At 43.0% G+C, this 19527-nt stretch overlaps 2 protein-coding genes and 1 long non-coding RNA gene across 5 annotated transcripts in view; 2 read left to right on the top strand and 1 right to left on the bottom strand.

Moving 5' to 3' along the window:
• CEP350 (centrosomal protein 350) overlaps nt 1-10278 on the top strand; it is a 49496-nt gene extending 39218 nt beyond the window's left edge. For 2 of the 3 annotated variants that reach the window (XM_075833141.1, XM_075833139.1), the window contains 9 exons: nt 314-461; nt 1457-1617; nt 2222-2349; nt 2445-2512; nt 2595-3856; nt 4684-5094; nt 5191-5337; nt 5438-5560; nt 8615-10278. In XM_075833141.1, coding sequence (XP_075689256.1) covers nt 314-461; nt 1457-1617; nt 2222-2349; nt 2445-2512; nt 2595-3856; nt 4684-5094; nt 5191-5337; nt 5438-5560; nt 8615-8779 — 2613 coding nt within the window. In that variant the 3' untranslated portion in view covers nt 8780-10278. The remainder of the gene's footprint in view (nt 1-313; nt 462-1456; nt 1618-2221; nt 2350-2444; nt 2513-2594; nt 3857-4683; nt 5095-5190; nt 5338-5437; nt 5561-8614) is intronic. The other variant, XM_075833140.1, reaches the window with a different exon arrangement.
• A 4024-nt stretch (nt 10279-14302) lies between these two features.
• LOC142657775 (uncharacterized) lies at nt 14303-19292 on the bottom strand. The gene is made up of 3 exons (XR_012849975.1): nt 18893-19292; nt 15667-15700; nt 14303-14538 (listed from the first exon to the last, which is right to left on the bottom strand). It is a non-coding gene; the product is annotated as an uncharacterized LOC142657775 (long non-coding RNA).
• Nucleotides 19128-19527, top strand: part of QSOX1 (quiescin sulfhydryl oxidase 1) — a 51770-nt gene continuing 51370 nt past the window's right edge. Inside the window, exon 1 of the mRNA XM_075833138.1 lies at nt 19128-19402. Within this exon, the coding sequence (XP_075689253.1) occupies nt 19159-19402 (244 nt within the window). The 5' untranslated portion in view covers nt 19128-19158. The remainder of the gene's footprint in view (nt 19403-19527) is intronic.

Below are 19527 nucleotides of genomic sequence, written 5' to 3'. Positions count from 1 at the left end.
CCATGTATTGCATGAGCGTGTACATCTGTAAGTTACACAGTTATTAAACTGCAACTCCATGTGTGATAAAATACTTATCAGACTGAAACTCCCAGCACCGTGTACCATGTCCAGCCCGTCGTTGCAATCCAGCAGGTGAGGTCCCTTAAATGCGATGCTTAAGAACAATTGACCTATCTATGCCAAGTCCTGGCAAAGCCTTTTATGTCAGTAGGACTCTGCTTGGCCAACAGGACTCTCCAAATTGTCCAATCATAACAAAGAAAATATGGTAACGTTTAATAAACTATCTAAACTTTTTGTATTTTTACAGTCTCCTCCAAGAAGCAGCAAATCACCAGCAGAATTTGAATCCAGCAAGGAAAGTATAAAGACCGGGCGTCAGAAAATTCACATTACCCTTAGACCTCACCAACTCTCTCACACATGGTCTGAAGAATCATTGTCCATGACACACTCAGGTAAAAATCTTTTATCCGTTTCCTGAATAGTGTAGCAAGTAACCAGGTCTCTGCACAAAACATATTTGGTTATGGGAGCTACTGTTCTCTTACAACTAAAAGGGTTTATCTGGGATCTTAAAATTGATGGCCTATCCTTAGGATAGGCCATCAATATCAGATCAGTGGGGGTCCGACTCGGCACCTCCGCCGATCAGCTGTTTGTTAAAGTCAATAACACAGTGCTGCAATGAAAAATAATAAGAAAAAAAAAATCCAGCTCACCACTACTGCCGCGGGTCTCCTGTGTAGCGCTTGGATTTACGTCTCGGCTGACGTGTATTCATAGGAAAAATAGAAGTTGATTCCAGCGCTTCAGAGTAAAACGTCCAATCTTTATTCCTTATCAAATAAAAGATTGTACAGCGACATCGGGGGATGGGTGTAGAGAGCCTACGCGTTTCTGACGGTTCCTCCGTCTTGACTCATGGCTTGAGAGTATTGGCAGTGCGGTTTTGTTTTTTTTACTAATTCTTTTGATCTTCTGGGGATGAGTGGTGCCAAAGGTGCCCCTACACCTTCCATAGACATAACATCTACAGAACATTCATCTTCATGGGTGAATGAAGGAGGAGTTCCCGCTGAATTTATTTTGCCTGGTAGTTATCTATTGTGGACCGCATCATATTTCGTATTATCCTGTAGCTTGGTCTAAGGGAGTGAAGAGGCGACCTTATACTTTTAATTTCTTCATGTACAACAGCCCCCCAATGTTAATTCTCAATTGGTCAAATGTGCTTATTTAGCATAGCAAATATAAAGCTGCTTCATCATTAAACCTATGCACTTATGGGGCATCGTCGAAAACGTTAAATGATTGAATAATTCTAGATAAAAGGGTTTATCTATATATGCATGTATAAGCGTGTACGTATGTATGTATGAATAATACTAGTGCATACATGTGTATATTTTATATAGGTTATTATTTTACATTTCACATTCTTATTTTTCAGAGGCTACATCTGATCAAAGTGACGTTGAAGGCCGCATACGTGCACTGAAGGATGAGCTTAAAAAGCGTAAATCGGTTGTAGAGAACCTAAAGAGAGAGCAAAGGAGAAGACAAAAAGAGAGGTTGCGAGCACAGGAAGCCATATTACTTCAGCAACTTCAGGTAATAACCACAAGCTCTGCAGGTTTGTCAAATAGTGGATACAATTCTTCACATACGTTGTGTATAAGGCTCCGACCATTGTATAGTGGCCGTGTTGGGTTACTGCAGCTCTGCTTCTGTTCACATGAAAAGGAGCAGAGCTGCAGCACGGCTGCTATACAGGGGTCGGAACATTCTGCTTTTGGCACTGACCCCAACAGCTGATCGGTGCCACATACTGATGACTTATCGTGTAGATAGGTCATCCGTATGAAAAACAGCCCCCAAACTGGACAACCCCTTTAATGCTGAGACATGGTCCCTTAAAGTTACATGCCCAGAGCATAAAGCTGCACTTCTGAGTGATCCTAAGGTCAATGTCCCCTTCTAAGTCACCAAATACAATATCTATTTCCTAACTTGCTTATATAGTAGCAGCCATGTGTGTGTATATAAGGGAACGTCAATGTATTTGGTACATTTTCTGCATCTGGTGGAAATCTCAAGGCTTTGGGCCAGTAAATTCAAGTCCTCGTGTAACTGCATGCAATAAAAGTATTAAAAAGAAAACTCTGATTTTTAGTGTACACTAAAGAGTTGTAATTTTTTTTACAACAATTTGCAGTCCTATGATGAGTACATCCAGAAGACACAAGCTGAACTGAGTGGTGAACATGGCACGGTCCCTAGCGTTAAAAGTGTGGCTAAAGCAACCAGAGAGGCAGTGCCCATACGAGCTGATTCTTTCCAGAGGTATACAGTGATCAGTTACTATTACACGTATTTCATGCCTGACCTATGGTCTATTTGTGTTCATTGTATTTTAACGCATTGGTAATCCTCTATAGGACTGACAGCACAACATCCCATAAGGTTGAAAGTGAGCACACAACAGAGATAAGCTCCAAGTCTAATGGTAAGAAGTGTTTGTATTTATGATGAAGGCTTTTGGATGTATACTTTTTCGTGTTTTCTTGATGTTTTCTATTTCCTTTCAGCAGAAAGCACAAGTCCTGAAAAATCACTGGCGAGTGGAAAGGAGGCTGCGACTGAGAGTATCCGTGATAAATCTGCGCTTACACCTGTCCATTTCTCAATCAAGGAAGATTCCCCCAGTGCTGGTCCTCCTTCTCCCACAGTCAAGGAGCCTTTATTGTCTGCACATGACAGCCCAGTTTCAAGCATCCAATCTGAGATCACTGAAGACATGCTGGACACACACAGTAATAGATCTGTCTCGCCACTTCCAGTCCTGGACCTCAAATTAGGGAGTGAGACCCCAGAAGAAAATGTTTCCCCTCACAGGGATCACTCTTACTCTGAAGATTTTGAGACCTCTACAGCCTTTAAGCATTCAATGTCTGAAACTCCTCGGGAAGAATTGGATATTTCATACTCTTCTACACCAGGGAGGGATATACCCGGGGAAGGGTTTTATGAGCAAGGTGATGAACGCAGCGAGTTTAAATCAAGTCCTAACTTTGAAGTGATTACAGAATTGAAGACTCCCTCATGTGAAATTCAGCTCTCCAGTGAAATCAGTGACCCACTTGCAGAATTTAAGTTAGGAGATAGAGTATTGGTGAGTGGCGTGCAGCCTGGCACACTTCGTTTTAAAGGGGAGGCGTTATTTGCCGATGGTGTGTGGGCTGGGGTGGAGCTTGACAAAGCAGAAGGTAATAACGATGGCTCAATTGAAGGCAATCGTTATTTTGTTTGTTCTCCACTACATGGAATATTTGCACCACCTCAAAAGATTGCATTGCTGTTGTTGGATGAACACCGGCCACCACTAGAAGTCGAAAATAACTTGGAAACTTTGCTTGAAACAAAGGAACAATTTGGTGATGGAACACCCGTAATTGATGACTTTGAATCAAAAGTCCCAGCAAAGACCCCTTTGATAGCTAGTTTTTCTGAGTCACACAGGGCTTTGATAGAACAGGAGTTGCAGGTGGGTCTACCCACAGACACCCCCGTTCCTGACGAGGAAACCCAGACGTCAAGAACACCTCTGCTGGAGCGGACTGAAAAGTATAGTGCGGCTATATTACATAAGCGAGCGCCAGAAGTAAGCACGCTGTCAGATAGTCTTCTACAAGTCTGTCTGAAGGATACCGTTTCTTGCCTCCAAAATGTACGCAAACAAAGGGCACAGAAAATTCAACAAAGCAATCAGGAACTGCACAGCATTGAATTCATTAGTGACCTGCACAAAGAGGGAGAAAATATCCCAAAACAGGATAAATACCAAAATCTGGTGAGTATTGGGTAAGAGAGGTTTATTGGAGCCTATGACATACATTTTATATAATCGGTATCAGCGGGAGTGAAGAAAACATAGGTTGAAAACCTAAAATGTATCTAAGAATGTATAACACACAAACTATAAAAGGTGGGGAGGGGTCCCACGATTTAATATTACATTTCTGTAAAACAAAACATCATCATGTAAAACAAAACAATTTTTCAATTGGAATAATTAAAAAAAAAAAATTGTGTCTGGTTATCGGCGCCCCCTGGTCTTGTAATTCCCTGTTCAGAACATCCATCAGTGCAGATGGTCGCACATGCTCAGTAACTCCGTCCCAGAGCCCAGATTCCTGCTATTGTACAGCCAACTAATAAGAGTGGGTGCTCTAAAAGGAAATCAGAAGAACACTATAGCGCTATAACAAGTATTTACCCATAATCTCTACACACAGGAGATTATTAATAAACACGCCCAGTTGTTTAATAAGGATTCCGATAAAAAAAATTGTTTGCGTGATCGAAAGAGAAATGTAATGTTTAATTGTGGGACCCTTTCAACATATTGGGCCTTGTTTATAAAAACTGACTAATAGTAAGCAATCATAGCGCTAATTTTTCCAGAGAGGCATAAGAGATGAACGCTGAGCTCTGATTGGTTCCTATGGGCAATACGGTTTGGTTTGTGTTTGTTTTTTTTTAGGAATTTTTGATAAATGAGGCCCAATGAGTTCCCCTCGTTTTGAGAATGTGTTTTTAAAATACTGGGGAATTGTATTCTGCGCTACTCCCTGTAATATTGCTGTTAGCTGAACGTCTGTCTCTTTTTCTAAATAGGATTCTTTACATGAGGCATTTGGTGAAAAGGATGTGACCGAGTTTGAGCCAAGCCATAATATCCTCTCCATCCTAGGGGATGAACCAGATTGGTTTGATGAGGATTTTGGATTGAGTAGCCGTAAAAGTCAACAGCTTGAACTGGAACGCGCTCGATCTTCTGGTCCTGCGGCAGAGCCAAAAACTTTAGCACCTCATCCTGAACCATCACTAAAGTCTGTTCAACCAGTGTCCCCACCAGAGCTCATCTTCGCTGTTCCTCACACTGTGCCAGAGGTGGAGCAGCTGGTGGAGGCGGCGGTGGATCGGTTGTGGGGATGGAAGCAGCAGAGTGGAGACCTTCAGGAGATCCGAAACTCTTTCACACATAACGAGGAGGAACAGAGCCCAGCATACAGTTCCTACAAAGAAGTATGCCGGTCACAGTCCAGTTATTCATATCTAGCCAAGTTTGTAATACATTTGTTTTATCATTTACATTTTTGCTATTGTCTTCATTCTCTGCAGATGTTGTTTGACCTGACTTTATACATATTTGATGAGATATGTTCTCCAGATCCACGAGGCTCTCAGCCTCCGTGGAAGAAACCGCTTAAGGTAACCGCGTCTTATTCCCGCCGAGTAAGAGATCACCGTAACATGAAGGAAGTGAAGGTATATCCTGCGTTTGGAAGCTGATGTCTATTTCTGTTTTATAATATTTTTCTTGTCCGTGATACAAACGCAATTGTATTTTGGTTTTCTTTTTCTTTAGTCTTTTCTGACCAGTGAAGTTCTTAATCTCCTGAGCCTAAGGAAAGAGCATAATCATAAAACAGACTGGCAGAGGATGATGAAATTTGGAAGAAAAAAGCGAGACCGAGTGGATCACATATTGGTAAAGTACTAAATATTAAGATATTATATACAAGCCCCTGTAAATCACTAGAATTAAGTCACTAAGGCTTCTTTGGCAATTTCTCTGCACAGAACTGTATCTTGAAAAATCCAAATCGGCCTCTGCCCCTTTGCACTTGTGATCGGTGGGGGACAGACCCCACTAGTCGGGAAGTTATTGCAGATCCTAACAATCGGTCAGATGCAGAGGGAAAATTTTTATGCAGCAAGGCAAGAATAGGAGCGCAATTGTATGTATTCCAACCAAGATCTGGCAGACCTCCTTCATAAAGGAAGGGGAGAATCAGGCTCAGTCGCCAACTGACTAAAGTAACCCAGGACTCCACGTGATGGGCTGGTAAAAAAGCCAAGTTATCAAAAATAGGTCTGAGTAGTCCAGGATTCTTGGAAGGATAGATAGAAAGGCAAAGCTAATCCCATACTTCTATGACTCAGTTCACATCTGCGCTGGGGCTCCATTCCGTCTGAGGTTTCCATCGGCACGGAGCCCTAACAGACACAAATGGAAACCGTTTCCATTACCATTGATTTCAATGGTGACGGATCCGGTGCCAATGGTTTCCATTTGTCTCCGTTGTGCAAGGGTTCTGTCGTTTTGATGGAATCAATAGCGTAGTCGACTACGCTATTGATTCCGTCAAAATGACGGAACATGAGCACTGATATAGCTCGTTGATCGGCGCTCGTTTGCTCCTATCACACAGAGCAATGATTGGATATGTATAGGGATTACACAGGGAGATGTGCTGCTGACAACAATGATTTTTGATTCTGCATAAAAGAGCAGATTAGCCGGTGAACGAACGTTTGCTCGTTCTTCGGCCAGTCGTTGTTCTTATTACCGATTATCAGGGCAATGATCGGGAACGAGCGCTTATATGAGTGCTCGTTGCCCGATCATTGGCCCATGTAATCGGGCCTTTAGTCTCCTCTCCAGTATGTCCCTCCAAGGATCTCCCATCTGAGCCCTGTTTGGGTCTTTTATTCCCCTTCGGTAGCTACAGCAATCTGCTCTCCACCTGTTTTGAGACACCCAGTCTCACCTTCATGATCAAAGAAACATTTGAAAATTTGATTTGGCTTCCCCCTTTTACAAAGTGCAAAGAAAGAAAATGTGCCATCTCCTTATCAACCCTGTGGGAGTCTGTGATCATCCTTCGTTTACACACTGTACTGCAAGGTTGAGACAAATTGTTCACTCCTATAAATACTTCTATTTAGCATCTGTAAGAGATACCTGGGATACCCTAAAACCCTTTGTTGCGAGAATCCGGGTAAACAAGCATTTTGCATATTGATGAGGTACATTTCATTCAGATATACAGCTAAACCCTTAACTCTCCATCGGCCACCTCATAGAATGGAATGAGGGACCCCCGTTCTTGAGATCGGTGCATGTATTAGAGCTGGGACCCACAGCTATCAGTCATTTAAGATCTCAGACTGGAATACCCCTTTAACATTTAACCTAACATTTGCTTCCCCTGCAGATTATTTCATTTTATAATATAAATGGCACAAAAGATAGATGACTACATACTATAAAGTAGCCCTTAGTCACATTATTTCTCAAGTGAATGTGCGTTCTTTCCCAGGCGTGGATAATTTGTACTACTCATTTTATCCTTCTATAAAGCACAAATACAGATGAAGGTGGAGCAGGTCATTTAGAAGCAATTACAGCTGCCACCTCATCTGCACATTAGCCACATTAATAAATGTTCGAGAACATGTCTGGCATTGTGAAGTGATTGCATTAGTAAAGATGAAGAAAGAGGGTGGAATCCCTGCATAACCAACTCTCAGAATCGAGCCTCTAAAATCTGCTATATGGAACTATCTGCCTCTGACCATGTAAAAGGGGACCTGACCACATATGTTTTCGGATCAGTCGTCCGAATGTGCTGCCTTTATTATTGGACTCGTGGGTCTGCTGTATTTGAGGGAACCACTGAGTCCACTGTATTCTTTCTTAGGCCCATGCACACACCCGTGCATTTGCGTCTGTATACTATGCGCAATTGCAGGTAGTATGGGGCACATTATATTCTATGGGCCAATGCACACGACCGTGGTGTCCACAGTCTGTGCATCGCCCAGAGCCCGGACCGCAACAAAAAAAATAGGCCATGTCGTTTTACAGGCCACGTCTGCAGTCCGTGCTCATTAAACTCAATGCACTCGTTTGTGCATGATCCGTTATTGCGGACGGCCCACGGATTACTCTCCTTGGGCCGTACGTACAGTAATCACAGACTGTGCATGAGTCCTTAGTGGATATTTTACCAATGGCTCGATATCTTATTTTTTTTGTGCTGTTTGATCTAATAGTCTAGAGGACCGGTCATTATAATTTACACCCAAAACATAAAAATGGCCGTAAATCATTATGCACCTGTGTGATCAACACTTGTCCAAGATGGATTCCCTTTCCCCTTTAAGTAAACAGTCAAGGTTCACATTCAATGACTGCAATCAGAGATGTTGAAATCTGAATTGATACAGAAATTATATTAGAGAATGGTATAACTTTTTTTTCATTATGCCACGAATATGTGTTATTTGTTGAAGTACAAACTGATCAGTTTAGAGAATGGTTGGTGATCTGTGCATGCAGAGCCATACTAACTACACCATAACATACACCGATGGGGATCCTGTGTCCCCCATTTAAATGGAGCGATGGTCAGGCTTGCTTACTTTCAATTCTATGGGACTTACTGAGATAGCTGAGCCCTGTACTCAGGATAGGTAATAAGTGTTGTTCGTGGGAAAGCCTTTTGAGCTAATAGTGGGAAAAATGTATCCCACGGTACAGGTTTGGTGCAGTAGCTGCATGTTTTAGTTTTGATTTGTATTTTTCCAATTTGATCCCAAAAAGCGAAGACCTGCACAAGAAATGCCCTGTTTTTGTTTTATGTCCCTAATTGGGTATTATTCGTATTGAGCTTTATGTACAACGAACTGTACACAATGTATTTATTATGTCCTTTTTTTTGCCTACTGAGGCTTTTTTTTTTTTTGTCCTTGACAGGTACAAGAGCTGCATGAGGAAGAGGCACAGTGGGTTAACTATGATGAGGATGAGCTGTTTGTAAAAATGCAGTTGGCTGATGGAATATTTGAGGCCTTAATACGTGACACTATACAGGTTCTTCACTGCATCCAGAACAAGAAGAACCAACCCCTTCATGTGTGAATAAACACTTACCAGGTCCTGATGGCTCCAGTAATTGTGGATGCGCCAGCTCTCCTTACATATAGGGAAGGAGACACCGGGGCTGTGCTGTTCCTGAAACAACGAGCCAGACCCTAAAGTGTAAACCTTGTTCTCTGATCAGAGAAAGTGAGAAAACAAGGAGTGCAAACAAACCACCTGTAACTAGAAAGTTCTGGACTTGATGATACAAAGAACCTTTTAAATGTTGGTTTGGACTTGATTTTAAATTATTTATGGATTTTCAAGGATCAGAAAGAGAAGAGACTTCTTCAGGCTCTTGCTGTGACACTTTACCTGTTGGTCTTGAGGCCATTAAGCAGTGTAGTAACTATCAGCAATCAAAGGTTCCCCAACAAAGTGTAAGGGTGTGATACTGATAACCAGTTTAACCCAGCGTGGGTGTGTAACGCCGCCTCAACAAGTGTCCTTACCTACTTTCTTGCAATACTTGAAATGTTGGGTGTACAATACAACGTGTTGGTGATGGCAGTCTCCCCAGTTCAGAACTTTGGCACGAGAATGTCGTTTCTTCAGATCCACAAATTATTGTTGGGTTGTGTAAGCAAATTATCATTCTGAAAAGGGTGGATCTCCCAGATTTAACATAATCTGAAATACTTGGCACTAATTCCATATGTTTCAGCAGGCCATTTCAATGTTTTCCTTGTAGTACTGAAGACACTATTGATCTGTACTTCTATTCAGTTACTCATGACATTCACTCAGAAGTTCGTCACATTCAGCACCGATCGCTGCTCTGCATGAGTGAGGATAATTTATTCCAGCGGAACATGTCATCCTTTCTCTCAAGTCTAATAATGTCCTTCTACTTTCACTGTGCTAACAACCACTGGGTGTTAAAGCAGCTCCATGAAATATTCAGTCTAGCTCTGGTAGTAGCCACAATGACCAGCATATGTTATTGCGTGGTCCCCCTACAGGACTTTAATTGAACTGAAGCCAAGGAAAACAAGTCCGGTGGACTGCTCTGTGGGAGACACGAGTAGGTTATTAGTGGCTCTATGTGAAATGCTTTGGATCACAGCCATAGACATTGGCTAACTTGTTTAACAGTATTAGGCCCTCCCTTGTAGCAGGTTCTAAGCAAATGGAAAAGTAGCACTGAGGCAAAGGATTCTACTAAATTCTTTACGGTTTCAGCACAGCTTATTTGCTTTTACAGTAGGGAAACTTAATACTTAAAGCTTGTTATCAACATAGTGCGCATTGAACTGTATGCACGACATCGGTGTCGGGGGCTGACATCTTTTGACTCACCAGATGCTGGGAAGACGCCATAGAGTGACCATCAGCTCCCTATTCCTCCATTGCTGATAGCAGCTCAGGGGCCACTTGTACCTGTCACCCAAAATGCTGCATTGTAAAGTCCCTTGCTTTGTATAGCCTTGTGAATAACCTGCAGGAAAATGTACAGTAACAAAGTAAAGCTGTAAATAAATATTGATTTATACATCTGACTTTGGCTTTGACTCGGGGTGTGGCTGTTTTATCTTTTAAGACACTGCTAATAATACTGGAGTAACATGGATTTGCTTTATATATGCAAGCTGTTTACACCCAGGCAATCGCAGATTTAATTACTAAGGACAGTCAGTTTTCTTCGTACAGTTCTAGAAAGTGATGCAAAAGCCTTGCTAAGCAGTTCTTGGATGCCAACTAGGGATGTTGAAACCAAATCTCTTTAACATTACGATTATATGTTGCGTTACCAGGAGAAACGTGCGCAATAAATGTTTTATTGCATTCCTTATAAGGCTGGGTTCACACGAGCACATGAACGTCCGTAATGGACGGACGTATTTCGGGCGGAAGTCCCGGACCGAACTCAGTGCAGGGAGCCGGGCTCCTGTACGACGCTAGGAGTCCCTGCCTCTCCGTGGAACTACTGTCCTGTACTGAAAACATGATTACAGTACGGGACAGATGTCCTGCAGAGAGGCAGGGACTCCTAGCATCGTACATAACTATGATTCTAGGAGCCCGGCTCCCTGCACTGAGTTCGGTCCGGTACTTCCGCCCGATATACGTCTGTCCATTACGGACGTTAATGTGCTCGTGTGAACCCAGCCTAAAGCTTCCAGTCAGCAATGCAACCAATAAATTGGAAGATGGTACTCTTTATATATGACCCAGGTACCCACAAGTATATATGGATGGAGCACGCAGCATACTGGTATATCATAGGAACACTGCTTATGTACCAGGGATGCACAGCAACATTTCAGCTCGTGAAGAGGAAATGCTTTAGCAAGCAGAAACCTTGCTGGTGAAGAAGGCTACGTCCTACATCTCCCTTGTTTTATTCATTCAAGGCCAATGGTTTTCTTACCTCCTGTGCTACCATGCAAGGCTCTGCTGGTAATGCTTAGAGGCTATCAAAAAAAACACTGTAGTCTGACCACTGGGGGCACCATGATCCTGAGAATGAAAGTCCTGGATCTGCCTTCCCATCGAAGTAATAAGGCACGCACGCACAGTTACTCTCAAAGCATTCCTCCAATGAAAGAGTGCCAAAAAAAAAAGAGCATGAAGCGGCTCTGTAAACCTAATCCGCCACATAAGTTTCATATCTTTGTGTATAATGACAGTGATTTTATTTTTTTAAGTATTTTTAAGGTGGTCACTTTCACCTGTCTGTTCTATACTGAGAGTTACGTTTGACTTGATTGATTCAGAGACCCTGTTCTTGTAAAGTCATGATCATTTTTTGGTATTAGATCCTTCATTTGTGGTAGCCAGGCATCTAGTTATATTACCAGGAGTTCTTTCCTCATTGCCGCGTAACGTTTAATGTCCTGTCAGTGGCTCCTTAGCAACAGATTGTAGATTTACCACTTTTTAGCAAAGCCCCATTACTAACAAAGCAGCCGTTCGCAGTGTTTTTGTCACCCGCTTTATTTTTTTTTAAAAACTGAATGATGGATTCTAGTTATTCTTAAACTTTTTTTTCTTTTCAGCAGTCTTTGATTTCAGCATCATTCTGCAAAAATCAGCAGCAGCTTGTCAACAGGGTATCAGACACAGGACTCTGTGTGACGTCAGCAGCTTAAACTAATGTTGACACTGAGAGGATGTGAGAACTTTACCCTGCTCTGTTGGGGACTTGTTCACCTTTCTCATTCTTTAGTGCATGTTAAAAAGGAGGCAACAAGCCAAGAGCTATTCAGTTGCCAAGTTTCCCAAATCTATTCTCTGCAGGATTTTTTTACTCTATGCCAATGCAATTATTATTCTGAATAAGCCGTGTAAATACATGAGCTGCTAGTATAATGTAGAAAGAGGAAATGTTAAATAAGATATGTGAAATAATAAGAATACAATGGTGATATTCGGCATCTGGTCCAGTTAACGACCACTTGGTAAGATTTTTCTGCATCTCCTACTTTGATGAACTGTTTTTGCAGTATATTATGGGGATATGTATCCCCTCATAATTGCCTTGTATTCCACATGGAAGTATGGTCTCCGAAGCCATTGGTAAATATTTTTTTTTAAGGCCGGTGTCTGGTTTGGACAACCCCAATTCATATTCACCACTCAGAAAAGCAGATATGGAGGTTCTCTCTTTTAGGGCCCATTCACACTAGCGTGAATAACACCCGTGTGCCGCGCATGGAAATCACACACAGCACACGGACCCATTGATTTCAGTTGGGCCGTTCACACATGCGTGAGTTTCCACGAAGTGGACTCTTGCTGCGTGAAAACTCACGCATGTGTGAACGGCCCAACTGAAATTAATGGGTACGTGTGCTGTGTGTGATTTGCGAGTGCGTGAAAAACCAATCCCACTCGCAAAGCACACTGATGCATAACGCAACACACACGGACCAGATTCACGCACGTTTTTCATGCATGTGAATCTGATACGCTCGTGTGAATGTAGCCTTCGCTACGATATCAGTTGGAGAACCGCAATATACAGTAAATGCTTGTTTGCTTGCAACCCATGTAATATGGGGAGTCAATAAAAATCTGTCAAACAAAGCATAACCGTGCTGTCTTTTTCAATAGACTATAGTCTATACAGTGCGGATCTTGGTTTTACGTGATAAGGGGAATTCTCAGTAGATCTGTTAGGCCTTGTGCTGTCCGTACTGTAAGTTTTTCTCTCCCTTTTTGTTTATTCCCCATAGGTGTCTCTATCGTTACAGTTTGTAGCACATGAGTTGTATTTTCTAAGATTCAGGTCATTTTGCACTTATAATCCTATTCGTCCAAGCAGACAGCTGAGTGCCCCTGTGCAAGAACTGTATATGGGCCCCTTACTAGCTATGAGTAATGCCCCATCCACACGACCAGAAAAAATCTCCGTAATTACGTACCCGTTCTATTGACCGCGGACACCTTTCTGTATCTTTACAGAAGGGTGTCCGTGCCATTGAACAGTGCCGGGAATTATGGAGCATGTCCTACTTTTCACTGTGTGCATGAGGCCTAATTGTTAGGCTGGGTTCACACGAGCATGTTACGTCTGTAATGGACGGAACGTATTTCGGCTGCAAGTCCCGGACCGAACACACTGCAGGGAGCCGGGCTCCTAGCATCATAGTTATATACGATGCTAGGAGTCCCTGCCTCGCTGCGGGACAACTGTCCCGTACTGTAATCATGTTTTCAGTACAGGACAGTAGTTCCACGGATCCATTCACTTTAGCAGGTGAGTCGGGTCCGTGAAAAAAAATGATCAGAGGAAAGATAGAACATGTCCCATCTTTCCTCGGATCACTGACTGGACTCGGCCGACGCACACGGTTGTGTACATGAGGTGTAATAGAAGCCTGTCAGACTATACACTGCAATACATTAGTATTGCAGTATATAGTGCAAGCGATCCAACGATTGCAGGTTGAATTCCCCTAGCGGAACTTATAATAAAAAAAAATAGTTAAAATTTGTACAATAAAGTGGGGTTTTTTTTTTTAATGTAAAAAAATATTCAACTTTAAAAAAAAAAAAAAACCTTTTCCCATTTTCTCCCTAAAGCATTGTAAAAAAACAAAAAAACAATTGCTATCGCCACATCTGTAAAAGGCTGAACTATTACAATATCATTATTTAACGGTGTACGCTGTAAAAAAAAAATTAAACAGCAGAATCGCTATTTTTTTGGTCACCATCTCCCACTAAAGTGATAAAAACGTAGCATTGAAAACTACAGCTTATCCTGAAAAAATAAGCCCTCATACCACTTAATCGACTGAAATATAAAAACGTTATGGCTCTTGGTATTTGGCGACACAAAATAAATGTTATTTTTTACACTTTCGTTTTTTCCTTGTAAAAGTAGTCAAATATAGAAAAACCGTAACTGCGTTAAGGTGACAGCTGCACAGGTTGCACACATGGTATATCCGCCCCTGCGTCCAAATGCTTTAGTCCCCAAACATTTGGACATTCAGGTATGTCCAAATGCACGAAATAGTTATTTTCAGAGTTGGACGAAAGTCACGTGACTGCGGCGTACAATAAGGATACACATTGGATATCACTACATTTTATATTAGTCAAGACTGAAAAGGTTCTAGCTTGTAGTACGATGGTTAAAATGGCATGTTACACAGAAAATCACCACATGGCTGACGATACGTTTTCAAGAAGGTGTTGAGGATTTTTTCCCATTACTACCAAGATAAGCGGGGAAATCAGCGTTCCATTACTTCTACATTGTTCTGTGCTGCTGGCTTCCTCTGGGCTGCATTAATTATAGGATTTCCCTTAGAAATACAAACAATAGGGTGGATCAGTTCTCAGAGGAAAATAACAAGAAAGATTAAGGTATTTAAGTATTAACAACCCTGTTTTCTTTTTGATAAGACATCTTGTAATACTTCTCTCCGCATAGTTAAACGTTTTTGCGAGAGTGTAGCACATAGTACGTTAAAGGAGGTTTCCAGAACCAATTCATACAATCTAGTTAAAATATATAAAACAAAATCTTTTTCTAATGTACTCTCGTTTCATTGGATGTTTCTAATGTCATATCTCATATATGATCATGTGATGTGTTGCTAAGCCGAAAATCCCCACTTCCGTTGAATAGACCTATGGTGTGTTCAGATAGCACCGGTATCCTTGGGTGCTCGAGGTAGGGTCCCAACCCGGATGTAGGTTAAGAATTGTAGTCGGCACACCTTGCTTGTGTTTCAGAAATGATATTTATTGGATTCTCAAGATGGATGCCAGAGGCTATATGTGCGACGTCGACGTTTCGGTCGTTTAGACCTTCGTCGGGCACTGAGCCGTACATGAGCGCCCATGAAGAGCGGTAAGCCGCCGATTACTAATCATAGCAGCGCTACTACCCATTATTGATACTGATCAATCGAGTCCCCAGTACGGCTCAGTGCCCGACGAAGGTCTAAACGACCGAAACGTCGACGTCGCACATATAGTCTCTGGCATCCATCTTGAGAATCCAATAAATATCATTTCTGAAACACAAGCAAGGTGTGCCGACTACAATTCTTATCCGTTGAATAGATGTCACCACGAAGGGAGCACATGGTCGAGAAACCCTCTTGTTTTGCAGCAGACCGCAGAGTCGTACAACTATTGTTCCCACAATCCATATGACACCAAGTATGGCCGGGCTTCATGGCTCTAAGACATCAACTCTTAGGTGCCAATACTTAGCCTCTTAGGAGCACAATCTATCCCTATTGCTGTGTCCTATTAATGACATAAGAAAACGACATTATATAATGCATACTATAAAACAATAGTAAAATGTTTGTCCTTCCTTTGTAGCATCACAATCAAGCGCTCTGTGGCCTGGTCGCACCAGCTGGTGTCTGGACCTTGCTCAGTGCTAACTGTTGCAGGATGGAGAGTCGTCTACTCACAATAAATAGCTCGGCTACCTTCCTACTTCATTTCCTAGAAGGATACAACTGTTATATCTAGAACAGAGTAAGGGTTAATATAATATACACCTATTCTGCAGCGGCATGCTTTTCTGTACATTATAATTCACCCCGCCTACTCATAACTTTACAGCTCACCAAATAATAACATGCTGACGAGGGCAATAAGCCTCAACATGTAATACTTAGACAAACAAATAGGGAATTGTAATATCAGCAATTCTGTGATAACATTATTATTGTTGTTTTTCCTTTTCAAGCTTTGTGAGGTTACATATCGTTCTGGGAGAATTTCCATTTGCCAAAGCAAATTCTATTCATATGTCAGGACTTCTGTAATTACTGAAGATTTATTAACAGATATCATTTATATTTTGCTTTCACCCAAGAACAAGTCTGTGGCATGAACAATCAGGACAATCACTCATTTTAACTCCCCAGGCCAACACTTTTTGCATGAGAAGCTTTTTTAGTTATTTTATATATGCCCTATTACAGCAGCAAGAAACAGCGGTCCCAAGGCAGACCCAACGCAAACACAAGGATTACGTGCAGTTTCGCCCGGTGATGAACGCTGGAATTTAGACGACAATGAAATGTAAATTGTCCTGCAACTTTATCATATATTTTGAGTTTTACGCACCATTTTTAAGATCCCTGCTTTCTGTCAGTTGATACCTTGAGCCTGTCCTGATCATGTCCAACTGACACAGGTTGGACACAGGCTGACACTGAATCGGTCAGTCCCGCGTACCTGATGGGTTCAGTGTCGGAGGGGGGGGGGGGGTCCTGCGATCCGCCTGTAACCGATCACATCTAAGTTCATAACTAGCTGTGTATATTACGGCTCATCCCATCGCTGTAAATGTACAAGGCCGTGCATTAGGTCCCTTCCTGCTTCCACTTAAAGACATTGCCTGACGGCCAAAACAAATACCCATAAGGCCCCATGCACACAAACGTGCTTTTGCGGCCGCAATTCTCCCGAAAATCTACGGGAGAATTGCGGCCCCATTCATTTCTATGGGGCCATGCACACGACCGTGGTTTCCACGGTCCGTGCATGGCCCCGGAGCCCGGACCGCAGAAAGAACGGGCATGTCCTGGCTCATGGCAAATAATGGCTGCGGCCATATGCACGTTCCGCGATTTGCGGGCGGCTTGCGGCTGACACTCCGTGGCCGGCCGACCCGAAAATCACAGCAGTGCACATGGCTACGGTTGTGTGTGTGTGAGGCCTAAGGCTGAATTCACACGAGCATGTTCGGTCCGTAAAGGACGGAACGTATTTCGGACGCAAGTCCCGGACCGAACACAGTGCAGGAAGCCGCGCTCCTAGCATCATATAAATGTAATCATGTTTTCAGTACAGGACAGTAGTTCCACGGAGAGGCAGGGACTCCTAGCGTCGTACATAACTATGATGCTAGGAGCCCGGCTCCCTGCAGTGTGTTCAGTCCGGGACTTGCGGCCGAAATACGTTCCGTCCATTACGGACCGAACATGCTCGTGTGAACCCAGCCTTACACTTTTAAAGCCTTTGGATACCTTTGGGATGTTATAGAAATGCATTTGTTTTAGGATAAAATTGTTTAAAAAAATCTTTATGTAGCTTCTATGTATCACAGTTACATAGAAGCTGCAGAAAACGCCGTTCTGAGCCAAATCCGTCACTGAGCTGTAAATGACGGATTAGCTAGTAGCTGGTTTGTGGATTCAGCGTTTTTCTTATCGCCCCACCTTAGATGAATAGCGATGTATCAGGGCTTTTCCTGGCTGCTGCTAAAAGAGACTTGGGTATTTTTTAAAGTGTCTCTGAGGTCTCCAGATGACAAAATGTGATGTATGATTTGACAGGCTGCTGTATAGGTGCTTATAATATTGCCCAATTCTTTGGGAGAAATGTAACAAATCTCGCAAATGGACCACAAGTCACAATAACTGCGACTTTTGGGCACTTTTCACCACTTTCGCGACTTTAAAAAAAAAAAAAGTGGGTGGAGTTTAGCGGAAGGGGCATGGTCAAACACAGCCTGAAGCATTTACTATAATTTATGCTAGAAACTGACGTAAACTATAGCGGAAATCTACGCCAGATTTCATTAAGTGGCGCACGGACAGCCGAAGATGTGACAAATGTATTAAGAGGATTGCCTCTTAGTAAATGAGTTGCTTCTTACTCCAGCTTGATTTTTATTAAGACTGGAGCAGTCTTAAATGGGTTTTCCCGCAAAACACATGTATCCCCTATCCACAGGATAGGGGTACACGTGTGATCGCTGGGACCCAGAGTAAGTACTTCTCTTTGCATGAATCCTGAATTACCAGAACTCCTGATGTTGGTGCACAACCCACTGTCTTTTTACAGCGGGCGTCACTGTAGCAAAGGCTTAGGAGCGCTCATTCTCTGAGCAGGAGCGGTTACTAACAGATCCTGTACTTAGAGAAGCCTCCTGAATACGGCTAGGATCGGAGGAACCTCTGATCCCAGCTGTTTAACCCTTTGATAACTGCTCTCCCTGACCATGGCATAATCAAAGAGGATTCCCCATTTCGATCGCGTCACCGGCTTTCGTGGTGTCCCAATCGGAGACTGGGGAACCCTCTGCAGTCAGCCCTGGGGACTTAAAAAGGACCCCAGAACTGTCTGTTCTAGGGTTGTCACGATACAAGAATTTGGACTTCGATAACGATACTTTGTGTAGTATTTGATACCAAAAGGATACTTTGCCAACAGTAATAAAATAAAAATAAAAAGTTCTTTCATTTTGTGAGGTGAGGCACGTGGTGTGACAGTTTGAATGTGCCGCATATTAATAGTAATTAACCCCATCATGTTTCTCATAATGGACAACACTGGGTTAATGTGTGAGGTACATGATGGGGTGAATTACTATTAATGCGAGGCATGTGGAGGTTAAATTCATCATCACCTCGTGCCTCACATTAATAAGTGAAAAGAATTGTTGTTTTTTTTTTTTTATATAGCGTACGCATCATAAATAACGCAAATTTGCGGCAAAAATTTGACAAAACTAAGATGTGGCCTTTGGGCAGCGATGGACCCGCCGGACCCCTACGGGGATCCGCCACTAATGGGATCCATTGGGCGATATGTATGATGGATCCATCACTACTCCATGGTTTCCCATCAGGACAACTATCCATGTATATCTTATAAGGAGCGCTGACACGTGAATAATACCCGTGTAATGGTGTCTCTGATCATGACAACATGACTCCAGACATGAAGGAGATAAATGTCAGGCTCCCTGGACCTGGTCGGGGCTGCGTCTCTAGCGTCGTGTCCGCTCACCGGCTGCGCGATCTCTGTCACTCTCATTTCCCGGCTTCTGGGCTGTTCTGGGCGTGGTTAGCCGTAGAGTACCGCCCCCCTGCACTATGTGGGCGTGTCCTGTCCTCTCCACTTTCCTCGGGGATGTTGCTCCCGCACACTGGCTCAGAGGTACAATGATGCCGGGCATGGTGCTGAGTGTCCCCGGAGTGTGGCTGCTGCTGCTGTTCTCCGCGGTGCTCGTGCCGGGGCAGGCTCACCTCTACGACGAGCATGACCCGCTGGTGTCTATGGAAAAAGGTGCCCGGGGTCTCCTGCTGAACTCCTCCAGCTGCTGGCTCGCCCAGTTCTTTGCCAGCTGGTGCGGGCACTGCCAGATGTTCAGGGCGAATTGGATGATCCTAGCGCACGATGTGAAGGGTGAGATACAGCTTCAATGAGCATAAACCCTACCCCGACTGGGCATAGATGGGCTGCTAGAAGTAATGGGCATAGACTGGTTACTGTAATGGGTTATATAATATGCTGTGCCCTCTCATAGATTC

This window comes from Rhinoderma darwinii, chromosome 7 (assembly GCF_050947455.1).
Source record: "Rhinoderma darwinii isolate aRhiDar2 chromosome 7, aRhiDar2.hap1, whole genome shotgun sequence".
In the NCBI taxonomy this organism is placed as follows: Eukaryota; Metazoa; Chordata; class Amphibia; order Anura; family Rhinodermatidae; genus Rhinoderma; species Rhinoderma darwinii.
This window is presented reverse-complemented; position numbering and strand designations above follow the sequence as displayed.